Source organism: Pelobates fuscus, chromosome 6 (genome assembly GCF_036172605.1).
Source record: "Pelobates fuscus isolate aPelFus1 chromosome 6, aPelFus1.pri, whole genome shotgun sequence".
NCBI classification, from domain to species: domain Eukaryota; kingdom Metazoa; phylum Chordata; class Amphibia; order Anura; family Pelobatidae; genus Pelobates; species Pelobates fuscus.
The window spans coordinates 269,383,625-269,400,383 of NC_086322.1; the positions used below are offsets into that span (position 1 = coordinate 269,383,625).

General features: G+C 44.1%; 1 protein-coding gene across 1 annotated transcript in view; it reads right to left on the reverse strand.

Annotated features, from left to right (window-relative positions):
• The window catches only part of LOC134565812 (protein-glutamine gamma-glutamyltransferase E-like), a 66,647-nt gene extending 52,018 nt beyond the window's left edge, over positions 1–14,629 (reverse strand). Inside the window, exon 1 of the mRNA XM_063425468.1 lies at positions 14,580–14,629. Coding sequence (XP_063281538.1) covers positions 14,580–14,586 — 7 coding nt within the window. The 5' untranslated portion in view covers positions 14,587–14,629. The remainder of the gene's footprint in view (positions 1–14,579) is intronic.
• Between the last annotated feature and the right edge of the window lie 2,130 nt (positions 14,630–16,759).

Consider the following 16,759-nt stretch of genomic DNA (forward strand, 5'->3'; position numbering starts at 1 on the left):
TGCATTGGGGGCTTCTGTGTTTGTGTGTGAATTGGGTACATTGTGTGCTTCTGTCTGAGTGTGGGTAAGGAATGCAGTATGTGTGTGTGTGTGTTTGTGTGTAAGGGATACATTGTGTATTTGTGTTAGTGTGTGTGCTTGTTTGTGTGTGCATGTGTGTATGCAAGGGCAGCAGTGTGTGTGTGTGTGTGTGTGTAAGGGATGCATTGTATGTGTGTGTGCACGTGTGTGTTTGTAGGAGATGCATTCTGTGTTTCTCTGTGTGTAAGGGGTGCATTCTGTGTGTGTGTGTAAGGGATGCATTAGGTGTATCTGTGTGTGTAAGGGATGCATTTTGTTTTTCTGTGTGTGTAAGGGAGGCATTGTATGTGTGTGTAAGGAACCCATTGTATGTTTGTAAGGGACGCATTGTGTGTTTATGTCTGTGTGGAAGAGATGCATTATGTGTAGAAGGCTGTCTAAAGTCTTGCGCTGACTGAGGCCTCACGGACGCCTTAGGACAGACTGAAATATCGAGTCCTTGGTCCGTAACTGAGACACTAGGCTATAGTGTATGCCACCGGATGCTGGACCCTTCCACTAAATCTTCCCTGGTAGAGAAAGAGCCCAGTAACTCTGGTCTGCAGCTCCGCCAGGTCAACTGGTTGACTGGTGGGCCAGCATAACTTAAGGGTAAATGCATGGCCACACCAGCCAGGGGTGCACAGTGGCCGGGTAACCGGGTGCTCCTCCTCCTACCAGTCACTACATGTAGCATGGCCGAGCAGACTGCGGATAGAGGATTAGACACATGGAGGGGTTGGGTGGGGCTAAGTGGAAGAATAAGACAACTGAAGGGGCTAGGGGGATGAGACACATGGAGGTACTTGGGGGAGAATGAGACACATGGAGCAGCGGGGGGGAGATTGAGACACATGGAGGGACGGGGGGGGGGATAAGACACTTGGAGGAACTGGGAGGGGAGAATGAAATACATGAAGGGCCTGGGGGAGAGAATGAGACACCTGGAAGGGGAGGGGGGAATAAGACCATGGGGGGGGGCAGGCAGGGCCGGACTGGCCCACCGGGATACCGGGAAATTTCCCGGTGGGCCGCGGAACCTGGGGGCTGCGCTGGTTATGTATGTGCCACCGGGTGGCCGGTCTGGTGGCACACACTCTGAGGGGGCCGGCCGGCGGGCGCATTCCGCGCTGGAGCCGTGGGACTCGGTTGCAGCCTCACCAGTCCGGCGGCACTCCTGTAACTAATGCTGGGGGAGGAGGAGGGAGCATGTCTCTCTACCATGCTCCCTCGCGGTTCCCACAATTCCCAGCACAGGAACCGGAACCGCGAGGGAGCATGGTAGAGAGACATGCTCCCTCCTCCTTCAGCCCCCAGCATTAGGAGTGCCGCCGGACCGGCGAGGCTGCAGCGTGGAACACGGCCGGCCCCCCTGACTCCTCTCAGGTGGGTGGGGGAGATGGAGGGGAGAAAGACAGTGGGAGAATAGAGAGACAGGGGGGGGGGAGAGTGCCACAGGGAAAGGGGGGAGAAAGAGACAGAGGGGGGAGAATAGAGAGACAGAGGGGGTAGAATAGAGAGACAGAGGGGGAGGGAGAGTGCCACAGGGAAAGGAGGGAGAAAGAGACAGAGGGGGGAGAAAAGAGAGACAGAGGGGGAGGGAGAGTGCCACAGGGAAAGGAGGGAGAAAGAAACAGAGGGGGGAGAATAGAGAGACAGAGGGGGAGCGAGAGTGCCACAGGGAAAGGGGACAGAGGGGGGAGAATAGAGAGACAGAGGGGGGAGAATAGAGAGACAGAGAGGGAGGGAGAGTGCCACAGGGAAAGGAGGGAGAAAGAGACAGAGGGGGGAGAAAAGAGAGACAGAGGGGGAGAGAGAGTGCAACAGGGAAAGGAGGGAGGAAGAGACAGAGGGGGGAGAATAGAGAGACAGAGGGGGAGGGAGAGTGCCACAGGGAAAGGGGGAGAAAGAGACAGAGGGGAATAGAGAGACAGAGGGAGAAAGGAGAGAGACACAAAAGGGGAGGGGGAGAAAGGCAGAGGGGGGAAGAGAGAGACTGGGAAGGAAAGGGGAGACCCCCCCCACGAGGCTCTCCCCTGCCAGACGATCTCGCTCCCCATTCCACAGGCACCAGTCAGGCAGCCGGCTCCTCTGCATCCTTCTCGCACGAGCACAGAGCGTTGCCGCAGTTACCACGGCAATGCTCCGGCTCTCACGAAAGTGAACTCTAGCCCTGGAGCTATGGACTAGAGTTCACTCTCACCACTGCGACCACCATGAATTCCTGGTGGTCACAGTGTTGAGAGTGAACTCTAGCCACATAAACACACTGCCCCCACACACACACCATACACATTCACACACTGCCCCCATGCACACATTGCCCCCCACAGACATACACAGCCCCCCACACACACATTCACAGTCCCCCCATACACACATTTCCCCACACACCCTACGCATTCACACACTACACCCCTCCCTCCCCCCACACATACACTGAACCTTTGCACCCCTGCTCCTATACCCTACTACAGCTCCATATCCCAGCAGACCCCAGGTAAGTTGTCAAACTGTTCTTAAACGGTTTGACTACTTACTCTGTGAGGGGGTCCCGGCACTCATTGCACCATAACCACTACACAGAGCAGTAGTGGTTATTGTGCATGGATTTTTTCTTTAAATTATCTACAAGTGCCCCTCCCGGGATCAGGCTCTGGATCCTCCACTGGTATATGACATGTATATTAATGTGTGTATTAGTTATATACATATATATATACATATATACATACACATATATATATATATAAAATTATGCCTTTTATATTTACACATATATTAATGTACATTTATATATGCATAATACATAATACAAAGAAATGTCATTAATATGTACCATATGTAATGAGCAGATATTGTCCGAGTCTTGTTGCTAGGTGCATACTCCAGCACAATAACATATTTAAAGTGAAGAGCGCACCCACAGGACTTCAAAATAAACAAGATAACGTAAATTTTTTACAGTTGTGCCCTACATATATTCACCATTTCAGTCCCATTACCAAGCTTTCCTTAATATGTCAAGTTAGTTGGACGGAAACATTGATTACATGCACGTCTGCTTAAAATAAATCAGCACTTTTGTTTATTTTGAAGCCTACGAGTGCTTTTTTTTTTACATTGGAGTAATAATTTTTAATTTTAAGTTCTCTTTTCTAACTCTGTATCTGCACACTATGCTGGCGCGACGCATTATGGGGCTGGTAAATATTTTTTTCCAGGGCTGCCTATTTTCGCAGAGGGCCAGATGGTTTCTAGTTATGCCTTTGGTGAGGATGTTCGTTAACTGTCAGTCCTGTAGGGACTGAGGGCTGAGACAAATAGAGGGGCTTTTGGGGTGAGACACGTGGAGGAGTTGGGGGGGAATGACACACATAAATGAGCTGGGAGGGAGATTGAGACATGTGGAGGGGCTGGGGGAAGAATAAGAGGTAACTCAGTTACTTGGAGGAACTGGGGGGGAGAATGAGACAAATGGAAGGGCTGAGGGGGGGGGGGGATCGAAACACAAATGCTGGGGTCCCCAGGGCAATTTTCGCACTGGGGCCCAGGGTTTAATAGTTGCGCATCTGGTGAGGATCTTCATTAGCTGTCAGTACTGCAGCTTGTAAAAAGGTAAGTTTTTAAGCCTAATGAAATATTATATTGTATTGTGTGTATCATGAGAGAGAATTGAGATATTGTCTACAGACAGAAACATCAATAACAGGTTCAAACATATTAATAATAACATGTAATAAGCTTGACAGGGCAAGGAAAGTTCAATAGATCTGCCCTGTCTGGCAAAACTCCCAGCTTTATTAACTACATCTCAACTTATGTAATCACTCACTTAAAAGGGTCCGTAGAAAATGAACATGGAACAACATGATAGAGTATCTACTAAATAATCATTCAAGAATAACATATTTATGCTTAATATTGTACAATCTTCCTCTATTCCACATATTTGTTTTATAAACATTTGGGATTTTCATCAATTTTGGTTGAAACTTTTTATCAGTGATAATAGATGCACATAGTTAATAATTTGCTGTTGTTTAATAAATATACAAAACAAAAAAAAAAGTGTGGACCTCCTTTTCCTTTTGGGAATCCTAAATATCTGTAAAGAAGACTACTGTTTTTTTTTTCTTAAGTGAGGATCCTCAATATCACTTTCCATACTTGAAAATATCAAAGACCCAGTCATGTTTTTAAACAATGTAAATGCTCATTTTTCAAGTCCTAATTGTCCTTTTAATTAAGTTGCATGTTATTAATTCTTAATTCGTTTTCACACATTTATGTTTTCTTTAATGTTCAATTTATGAGTTTATGTAGCATTAGCCTGTGATTCAGAATGAATACTGATGCTTTATTGTCTCAATATTTGGACCTTGGAATGTATTAACACATTCATACAAATATTATAACTATTATTATTATTATTATCATTATTAATATGACAGATCACTTTTCCTCTTACATCCAATAGACTCAGAAACAAAGCAAAATGTTTTACAATGCATTTCTGTCATCCTATTTTTACTTCTATCCCGCTCTCTCCCCCTCACCCACATCTTGCTACCTAATTCTTTCTGTTTTATGTCCTCCACCACTTCCAACACTTGCTCATTATCATCATCTGAACTATAAATCTCATGATATACACAGATCAGCCACAACATTGAAACTATTGACAGGTGAAGTGAATAACATTGATTCAATTGTTACAATGGTATCTATTAGGGGGTGAGATAGATTAAGCAGCTTTTAATGGGGAAATGTGTGTCAGATGTGGACCATGGAGCAGTGGAAGAAAGATACATGGTTTGATAAATCATGTTTTCTTTTAGATCAGGTGGATGACCAGGTGCATATGCGTTGTTCATCTGGGGAAGAGATGGCAGCACGATGTACTATGGGGAGAAAGTAGGCTGGCAGAGGCAGTGTTATGCTCTGGGCAATGTTGTGCTGGGAAACCTTGGGTCATGGCATTCATTCAGATGTTACTTTGACACGTACCACCTACCTACATTTTGTTCAAGACCACGTCCACTCAGGGGCGTATTAGCCGCGAGGCAAACAAGGCATTTGCCTTGGGCGGCATTTTCCAGGGGGCGGCAAAAAACGCCGCCCCCAAATGCCCAGGGCAAATGCCTTGTTAGCCTCGCGGCTAACTGACATGCTGGGCGGTCGGGCGGCGAGGGAGCACTTCCAGAGGTGTGTTTCCCTGGTGGTCCAGTGGCTGCTGGGCGGCGCGGCCGGCGAGGGAGCACTTCCTCTGAGCTCTCTGCTCAGCTCCCTCGCGCGCCGCCCGCAGAGTGAGGCTGGAAGGCGGAGCTGGAATATGACGTCATATTCCGGCTCCCAGCCTCACTCTGCGGGCGGCGCGCGAGGGAGCTGAGCAGAGAGCTCAGAGGAAGTGCTCCCTCGCCGGCCGCGCCGCCCAGCAGCCACTGGACCACCAGGGAAACACACCTCTGCAGAGACACCCCCCCCCCAGCATTCCCAAAGGTAAGGAGGCTGGGGGGGTGTTTAAATAAATTAAAAAATTTTTTTAATGTGGGTGAGTGTGAGAGTGAGTCTGTGAGTGTGAGAGTGAGTCTGTGAGAGTGAGTGTGAGAGTGTCTGTGAGAGTGTCTGTGAGAGTGTCTGTGTCTGTGAGAGTGACTGTGACTGAGAGTGTCTCTGTGTGTGTGTCTGTGAGAGTGTCTGTGTCTGTGAGAGTGTCTGTGACTGTGAGAGTGTCTGTGTCTGTGAGAGTGTCTGTGTCTGTGAGAGTGTCTGTTAGTCTGTGTGTGTGTCTGACTGTGTGTCTGACTGTGTGTGTTTGCCTGTGAGTGTGTGTGTCTGCTAGTGAGTGAGTGTGTGTCTGTTAGTGTGTCTGTTACTGAGTGTGAGTGTGTCTGTTAGTGTGTGTGTATCTGTCAGTGAATGTGTGTGTGTGTGTATTTAGAATGCGGGGCGGGGGGAAGGGTTGGGTGGGGTGGCGCGGGGGGGTGGGAGGGGGGCGCCTGATTTTGTCCTGCCTAGGGCAGCACAAAACCAGAATACACCACTGCGTCCACTCATGTATGGCAATGGTGTTCCCTGATGACAGTGGCCTCTTTTAGCAGGATAGGTCACCTGCCACATTGCAAACAATGTTCATGAATGGTTGGAGGAACATGACAAAGAGTTCAAAATTATTCCTGGGCCTCCAAATTCATAAGATCTCAATCTGAATGAGCAACTGTGGGATATGCTGGAAAAAAAATCCCAGAGGCCTCGTCTCACAACTTTCAGGACTTAAAGGATCTGCTGCTAATGTCTTGGTGCCAGATACCACATGAATGCCTTCAGAGGTCTTGTGTTAGCCATGCTGTTTTTGGAAGCACGATAGGGATTGTGGATGATCAGTGAATGACTTCATCTTTAGCTGGCTTCATTCCTGTTTGACCTTTCTCAATACTATACGTCCCAGCATTTAAAATGGGCAGAAATAGACAATTACATTTTAGGAGTTGGGGCTGTTCCAAGGTATTTTAGTTGACTTATTACGGTAATAACAATTTATGCAACTAAAATGTTATTTGAACAATGTATCTTTTTTACACAGATCGATTTCTAAACACATTTATTGTAGTTTAAAGATGTAAGAGTTATTTCTGTGGAACTCTGTTATACTCTGAGACACAACAACAATTTGATGCTCCTGGAAAAGAGGGATATTAGGATAAAAAAAGAGGAAAGGGGATTTTGGGCCCAAAAAACAGGACTGTACCTCCTAGACAGGGACAGTTGAGAGGTATGCATACTCCATTCAACACCTTTATAAATTAACAACAGCAAAAACATATGTGAGAAAGGCGGAACTTGATGGATGCAAGTCTCTTTTCAACTATGTAACTATGTAACTATGTAACCTAGAATAAAATGCCATGGTTACTGATTAAAGATGCAAGTACATGATGACCTCGTTTTTTTCATTGTTAGAAGAATATTTGTCTGCAGGGCTGTCTTTTTCCATGTGCACACTGGGCAGTTGCCCGAGGGCCCCACAAGTATGGGGGCCCCAGCACAATGCCCAGCATGCCCGGCCGACAGGGGAAATCCTTTGATCTCCCCTGCCGGCCAATGGAGAGCTGGCACAGCTTTCTTGCAGTGGGCCTTCTCTCCCTCACCGGCCCAAAGACCCTTCATTAGCGGGAGGACCCAGAGGCTACATGATAGGGAGGAAGGGAAGGACCTGGGAGGAGATCGCTTCTCCCACGAGCATGATGTGTGGAATGTTGCTGCACATTGCCCCGCTCCAAACAGAGCTCTGATCGGGAGGAGTGAAGCTAGTCTGCAGCCAGAGGAGCTGCATGCTATAGAACATCACCACCATACCACCAGGGCAGTGTCTCCCCTCCATCACAAAAGGTAAGAAGAAAGATTTGGGAGGACATCGAAATTTCATTAATGTATGTTACATTTATTATTTAAAAAAAACATTTGCTCCATACACCTCTCACACTCTGCAACACACTCACACCACTCACCCCTCACACACACACACAGCAGCCCCGCACACACACACACACACACACACAGCACCTCTCACTAGACATGTGCAATTAGTTTCGTTCCGAATGTACATTTGGATGAATTTCATGCCATTCGGACATTTGAATGCTTATGAATGTCCAAAGTGCTGAGGTTCCAAAGCGCCAAAGTTCTGAAGTGACGAAGTTCGGTAGTTCGGAAGCTCTGAAATTATTCGGATTTCCGAAAAGTGGCAAAGCAGGAGAGAAGGAGGGAAAACTATGTGAATGATGACAGGAATCTTGACTAATAGGCTAATTCCTTTTGTGCAATGTAATGCTTGCTTGCCCAATCCGGTTTCACTATTCCCTGTCCAATGAAATTAGCACATTTGTGTGATTGATGTTAGAGGACAGCCAATTAATGGTGATTTTATCACTGACACTTGGCCAATGAAGGCACACAGAGTCATTGAGGGCTAGTTTATAAATCAGGCTGTAAGGGTGTTGGCTTGCATTCATGTGACCAGACTAGTTGTGATAGCACAAGAGACTAATAAGAGTGTGTTCCAGGGGGAGAGAGAGAGAGAGAGAGAGAGAGAGAGGGAGAGAGAGAGAGAGAGGGAGTATTGCCTTTTTTTTTCTTCTGAATTTTTTTCTTTTTTTGAAGAGGAGGGGAGGTGAGAGAGCGTGTGGCTGTGCAAGCCAGATAGCCTGATTGCCAGTGTGTCTCTCTGCTGCACTGTGACTTTGCTACAGTGATTAATTTTGTTTTTTTAGTTTTCTGTGATTGAATTTAAATAAACATTTAATAAAACAAAAGAAACCATAATAGATCATCCACGTCCTCCTCACATTCTCCCCTCAAGCAAAGTGACTGAGGAAACTGGTAGCCGTCTTGTCGCTGCTGGTTATACAACTATGCAATGTAAAACATTGCTGTTTAAGAAAAAAAAACACAAATGTTTATTTTTCAAAATGAACGACATTCCGAATGGCGGAATTCCCGAAATGAATGACCGAATGCCGCATACCCGAATGCCAAATGTTCAAAATGAATTTCATTTGGCAGTTCCGAAGTGCCGAACTAAACCGAATGCCAATGGTCGGAATTGCTGAAGGAGACAAATGTTTTTACTTACCCGAATTTCTGACAGAGAGGGAATCCCCTGCCTCACCAGACCTGGGCGGAGAATCTTTGGCTTCAGAGTCAGAGGAAGACTCTTCCCCCTCCACAAAGGGAGATATTAAATGACTACTCACTGCCATGTGGAGGATATGGAAGGCTGACATACAGCAGACTCAGACCGAAGTGACAACCGCAAGAGGGTACAGGAGGTAGAGGATAGGAAGGCCTTACGAGACCAGCAACATAGCCAAACTAAAAACCAGCTGGAGGGACTCACGAACCAGGTCCACCTGCTACAGCAAACAGTGCTTACTCTGGAGTCCAGACACCGCCGCCGAAATGTCCACTTGAGAGGGGTCCAAGAGAGGGTAGGAGATGATGTCCTGCTCCTAACCATGCGGAAGATAATAACCTCTATGGGCATACAGACAGCCCTGAAACCCCCCACATAAAGGCAACCTTCCAAGTACGGAAGTCAGCGACAGCCCCAGAAACAGCACCTAGGGATGTCATTGTCGTAACTAGAGACATAACCATCCGTAGTGCAATAATAAAACGCTCCGGAGAGATGGGCACGGTGCCTTCTGAGGGACACTCAATTTCGATTTACAGTGACATACATTTTCAAGGAAAAGAGGAAACTGTCTCCGGTGGCCAAACAGCTACGAGACCAATCCATCAAATACTGATGGAATATAGGAGGCTCGTTGGTGGTACCTCGGGGGAAGGACACCAGGTGATCCCCAGCCATTTCTCCAAACCCTCGGGCTATCAGCCAACCATCATAAGGATACGAAGACCATAGAGCCAAAGCCAACAGCAAACCCGGGCCCTGCAGGACACCCACAGTCATACAGGGGACTGAATGTGAAGAAGATCTGCAGGATCTCTGATAGATCATGAACACTTACAAGACTGCTGAGTTCCTTCTCTGCCAGTGGAGAAATACATAATGTGTCACCGCTACTTCCCTACCCCACACCAATGAACACAGCAATACCAGAGATACCACACACGATGTTTTCCTTTGCTGTAGATTGCACTGTATGGCACTCCTTATTTGCATATACCTACCCATACCAAGCATGTTATCCTTTACAATGCTTCTACAAACCCCAGTTGAACAAAATATCGTATGCCTTGTGTACAAACCCAATGAAATATATATTAAAAAAAGAAAAAATGAAGGAACAGAAAAAATCTATAAGTATATATTTATTTATTATATTTTTATTAAATGTATAGATTTTAATTACTGCTCCTTGTTTCCCTCTCTATCGGTCACTTCTCATTTGATGACTAAAATAAATATTTAGTTGCTGCTCCCTAATCATCAATCATCTTTTTTTCCATCAATTTTTTGGCACCACAGATGGAATAACACCTCTCGTTCATTCCTCATTTCATTTGTTCCATGATTCAGATATATTGTGATTCAGAGTTCCAGAATGTGGATGGCTCACCAATCAAGATTCAGACAAATCAGAATTAATTTAAAAACTGAACGCACAAGGCTAGGAATAACCTCAACATACATGGGCATTTTAGAGTAATTGTGGCTTTTATATGATGAACTGCAGTTCAATTATCTTGCTATGTTTCAGATCTAGATTACTGCCAATGGGCAATGTGCCTTCTCTCCACATTCCCCTTCGTCTACTCATACCCTCTATTATAGCTTCACGTCTCCTCTTCTATAACTGTCTCATCACCCTATCATATGTTTACCGTCTTCCCCAACCTTTACCGTATAATAGTAATAGTAAAAAAAAAAATCCTGCACACTTAGCCTTTGTTCCATACTCAGAGCAGAAGATGATTAAATATAAAGACATGTAAACTATGCATATGCATGTCTGGCATTACATGAGGAGCACAAACCAGCTCCACCTGGATCTACCCCTATTGGGAGGATGTTTAAGGATTATCTTTTTAAGCACTATAGTTCGTTAGGAATGCAAGCTAGTAGAAAGTATTCATGATTAGCTAATATGAACATTAACACAGCTAATACACATATAAAGAGATATGTAGAGTCCCACGGATTTTTCATAAAAAATCTAAATTATGGTCAAAAAGTTAAATGTTTCATGATATCATTTCTGTTATCTGCAGATGGATAGGCAAGAAAATCTGCTTCTCTGTATTTTAATCTGACATAGAGAGAGAACCCAAAATGCATTTATTCTCAAATATTAACATAAATAACATCTAACCACTTAAACCATTGCCACCAAGGGCATGATTTACCATGTTCCACCATGTAGGGGTATACCAAGATACACCCTACACACACCAGGTTCGGAGCTACCGACGAGCTCGAACCAACCACAATCTAACCAAACCTAACATTTCTTAGCGAACTAAACTATGTTACATCTGGACAGACAACCTACACCCAAACTTGTTTATCCATCCCCCGCCGCCGTGACCAAACCTACTTAAAGGGAAGGAGGATGGGACAAAACAGGTAAGTGAGGATTAATTAAGATGGCCCTTGTTCGAAAATGGCCGCTATATATACTCCCATAATCTAAAACCCCACTCCCACTTTCTATAGCCAAACCCCCACATTAACACCTCATATGCCTGTCTCCTAACCATGTCAAGGCCCATTCCACTTAGCTGCGCTGCTCCATGGGCTACAATTCTCCAAGTTTTATCAACCGCTCTGTTCAAGATTGCAACCGACTCCTTAGAGTGTAACCTGATTCCACCAGTAGAATTGTTTCCTTTTATTGACACTCTTGTAAAATCACTAATCTCTGTAAAGTGCCAGAGATAATGATATTATACAATCCAAGAAAAGTAAATAAATAAAGTAGTGACTTCAGAAATGTAATTGTCAATAAAAGAAAGCTAACAGTATGTGTTGTAAACTAATAAGGCAAGAATTAAAGTGGTGCTACCAAATTTACACTGATATCAGATATCAGGGATGTAAATAGGAGTTTAAAAAGTCCTAGTGCAAGAATCAAAGAAGCGTCCTCTTTCCCCCACCCCTTGCACTCTCACTGATACTCTCACTCTCACTGATACACAATGATCAGGGGCGTATTAGCCGCGAGGCAAACAAGGCATTTGCAAAAAAAGCCGCCCCCAAATGCCCAAGGCAAATGTCTTGTTAGCCTTGCGGCTAACAGACATGCCGGCGGGCTGCTGGGCGATCGGGCGGCATTGCCTGGCGGGCGGCCGGCCGGCGAGGGAGCACTTCCCCTGAGCTGTCTGCTAGTGCTCCCTCGCCGGCCGGCCGCCCACCAGGCAGTGCCACCCGATCGCCCAGCAGCCACTGGACCACCAGGGAGGAAGAGACACCCCCCCTCCCCAGCATTCCCAAAGGTAAGGAGGCTGGGGGGGGGGAGGGGGGGTGTTAAATAAAAAAAAAATGTGTTAAAAATAAATTAAAAAAAAAGTGTTAAACAAAAATTAAAAAAAAACGTGTTAAAAAAAAATAAAAAAAAATGTGTTAAAAATAAATTTAAAAAAATGTGTTAAAAAAATAAAAATGTGTTAAAAATAAATTTAAAAAAATGTGTTAATGTGGGTGGGTGAGTGTGTATCTGTGTCTGTTAGTGTGTGTGTCTGTTAGTGTGTGTCTGTGTCTGTTAGTGTGTGTGTGTCAGTGTTTGTGTCTGTTAGTGTGTGTGTGTGTGTGTGTCTGTTAGTGTGTCTGTTAGTGTGTGTGTGTGTCAGTGTGTGTGTCTGTTAGTGTGTGTGTCTGTGTCTGTAAGTGTGTGTGTGTCTGTTAGTGTGTGTGTCTGTTAGTGTGTGTTTGCCTGTGAGTGTGTGTGCATGTTAGTTTGTGTCTGCTAGTGAGTGTGTTTGTCTGTTAGTGAGTGTGAGTGTGTCTGTTAGTGTGTGTGTGCTTCTGTTAGCGAGTGTGTGTGTGTGTGTGTATTTACAATGCGGGGCGGGGGGGAAAGGTTGGGTGGGGGTGTCGCGGGGGGAGGGGGGGCGCCTGAGTTTTGTCCTGCCTAGGGCAGCACAAAACCAGGATACACCACTGACAATGATACACTGTGAAAGACATGCTGCCATTGGCACACACACTGTTTAACCATCACACGTTTTCAATGACAGATATACACATTTCCATTGACGGACACATGCTCTCAAATACACGTACACCAACAGACACAATCTCGCTGACAAACACACACTCTCGCTTATTTGACACACACTTTAACTGATTTGACACACTCTCACTGATTTGACACACACTGACAGACACACACATTGACACACACACACACACTCACTAATTTGACACACACTGACAAATATACTTCTGTTGATTTATCTCCCTGACAAACACACACTCTCGCTGACACACACTCACTCATTTCACACACATTGACAGACAGACACTCTCAATTATAATCTCACTGACATACACTCACACATTCACATTCTCTCACACACTCACACAAATTAATTCAATTTATAGTTTGCTTGTTGTTTTTTTTTTTTAGGCCCACTCAGCCTCCCTACCTTTGGGAGAGCTGGTGTTTGCCCTCCTTTCCCTGGGATCCAGTAGGTCCTTTCCTTGTCGTCCTTTGACAGCTTTAATCATCTTGATCTTCCTCACTGCTCCCTCACTACTGTTTAGTGATGACGGGCCGGGGTGACTTAAGCCCGGCTCCTGACATCACAGCAGGGCGCGCGAGGGAGATCAAGAAGATGACAGCTTCCACACCGGTTACAGCCCTTACACACTGTATTTTGGCACAGGTCCCTACTCTGCCTTGGTGAACAGCCGGAGTTCTACTGGAGGGCCCTAGGGTGGCTAACCAACCAGCTCCTGGACCTCCATAAGAGGCGGAACACAGCGGGCCCAGTCACCCTCCCAATCTCATCAGCCCATGTAGTTCTGCCACTGGGTGCATGCAGGAATCAGTAGGGCTCAACAGGACAGCTGGGCCCCCTGGAGTGACGGGTCCGGTCGCAGTTTCGACCTCTGTGACCATGGTAGTTCCACCACTGACTAATATTAAATACTTATAATCAAAATATCCTATATTTTGAGACATTTCATTTTTTTTTTTTAAAGAGCCAGTTGTAAGTGTATCAAAAAAGGTAATATATAAGCAGTTAATGGAGTTTCCTTCTATTTATTAATCAATGGAATAAATAGATCTATAGATCCCAAATTTCAATATGTTTCTACAACTCCACCAATTAAACAATAACTAAGCATTATGGGAGATGTAGTCCACACCATCTGGAGTGTCGAAGATGCGCCTACCCCTGTGCTAAGGCTTTAGACATCTTTATATGCCATCTGTACCCATACCCCTCAGCCAGCATTTAACAATTTAGTAGCTCTGATAGATCCATGAAGAAAATTAGATTAATTTATAAAAAAAAGCTGTCCACAATTTTGCACAACAGGTTAACACAACTACACGAGAAAGAGAGTAGTAAACCAATATCTATATGTTTATATTAAAAATCTATTGGATGATTTTTATCTAGGAGGGAAAAAGGAAGTGCAGGAAAAGTCATAAAGGAAGGAACAAGAAGTGACAGTTCCACATTAAACATGTATGTATACTTTTATAAGTACTTTAAGTTTGTTTGTTTGTTTTGTTTGTCTGTTCCATTAATCCATCCCATTAGATCTAGAATATTGCATATTTTCCTCTTGTCCTCACTGTGTACCAAATTATCGACTTAATACACCTGGGAATTCTACTGCAATACATTTTTATTTAACTGATGGTCATGTGGTCTCCGCATGCTCCTAGCTACACAATATTCACCAGTAAAGTATCTCCTATAATGCCTCCTTTGATCCTGTAGCAGGTACTTCACAGCACTACGTTAAATGCATTCACCTGCCATAGTAACTTTATCCAAATGTTAGAACTGCACAGCATTGCATTCAATGGACTCACCTGTCATGGTTGCTCTGTTTTTTTGTGTTTTCCGGGGTGCTTGTTACAGGTCATGCACAGTCATGTAATGACAGATACTTTAATCTAGGCTGTATTTATAAACCAGTGTATTTTTAAGTCTCCTCCTTTTTCAGATTAATTATAATTTAAATAAGTTGGGTGAGGTTCAAGAAGCTTTGTGAGTGTATTCCAATCAACAGTCATACTAATGCACTGTCGAGGACAGACGCCCTGACTAGAAACCCTATACATAGTAAAGACATATTACCGGGCATTAAAGTGGCCGGACTTCACATATAAACATTATAATTCATAAATATGAGGTATACGATAGAAAATAAGCAGATACAAACCTAAGTCAGGGTTGGAGATGGATATACAAGAATAACAAAGTCAAGGGTCAAGGATACCAGCATACTGAATAAATGATTAACCAAAGCCAAATCAGTTACCAGGAATACCAAGGGTATAGGAACATACTCTCGGGCTAACAGTAACAGGGCAATGAGGAGAGGTCATCAGGGTAAATATAAGCCGTGACATTCATCGCGTTCGGCATGGGGATAGCCGGATCGGAAGAGAATTCGTTCGGCACATGGAGTAGGTATGACATGCACAAATAAACGTTGAAAGTCATTCACTAAAGTGTGGACTGTCTTGAAAGTCAAAGGGGAAATTCATATTATGGTTAAGTTCAAACAAACCAAACCGGAAACATTTTCAAAGCCAGCTATGCTTTCAGTTTGGCTACTAAAATTTCCTCTGAATTCAGGCTAAGTCACACTTCGGTAATAATCCAGATGAGTGACTCTGCAGATTGAGGGTAATTTAGTGTTCACAATGAAAGTGCATCATTTTGCTGAATTTCGTCTAATAGTAGGCAAAAAATAATTAAGAACAAAAATGCAAACTTAAGCCTGCACTCAAACTCCCACTACTCCTATGCAGCAACAATTACTATAGTGCACATCATCCCCGATACATGCAATAACAAAACAAAAAAAAGAGCCGATAAAAAGTTACTTGCGTGCTATCCCAAATCCCTATGCACATTTAATTAACTGGGGATTTATAGTATCACTCCAATGGCCATTAAAGTGTAAGGTCACCTGCCACGTCAAAGCAAACCTCTTAGGTGAGTCCTACACTAACATTTCAACTTGCTTCTTTAAGGAAAAATTTATAATGAGACAGAGAGGGGTATTTTTATAAACACATACCCACTTATTAACCCTTAAGAGTGAGCACATGGGGTGGGCGGTAGCACTGTAACATGGCTGCGTATTACAGAAGTAAATACAAGCACACAAAATTAAGAAAAAAAAAGGAGAATTTTTGGGGGGATATTTTACTGTGTATTTTATTATATTAAAGATTATTTGGACACTTTTTATTTGTGCCATTTATTTTTTTATACACTGTATATTATTTTGTTACCTGGCATTTTTATACACTGTATATTATTTTGTTACCTGGCATTTTTAATACCCTGGACTCCAAGTAATCCTTAGGTGGGGATAATACCACCAGCGCTAATTTCAAGGAGCAGTCGGTCTGCTCCTCTCTTGTGAGTATCATTTTATACTTATTTTATATTCACCATTTTATCCAGTGAGCACTATTGGTTGTCTCTCTTGTATCTTTGAGCGTGGAATACACCACTGACGGAAGAAATTCACCCTATATCCCATAAGCGGGGATTGTACCGCTGTACGCCTTCTACACTAGAGCGAGTTATAGCTCTTACAAATGTGAGTTTTATACCAGCTTTTAATTATTTATCTATTCTACTTTGGGACGTATTGCACTATCCTGTTTTTGTGTCTGTTTTATCTTTCACATACGAGTGAATTTCAAGAAGGAGAACAGCGAGGACCTTTCTCTCTCGGACCAAGCACCCACAGACTCCCCATTTTCCATAGGAGCGTTATCTAGATAAGACTTTCTTTTATATTTTGGACTTATTGCTATTGCTATTTTTATATTGATTTCCCCTGGTGCAGCCTTTCATTCCCTTTTTTTCTCCATTACTTTTTAAGGGTATTTGAGGGATTCCCTTATAAGGTTGCTGCCCATCTTGTTATTTTGTCCTTCCCTGTTTTACACAAAATTAAGACCTCTTTTCACATGACCTCTACTCCTGAGCAGCAGCACTGACTATAGCACACACCAGCCCCAAT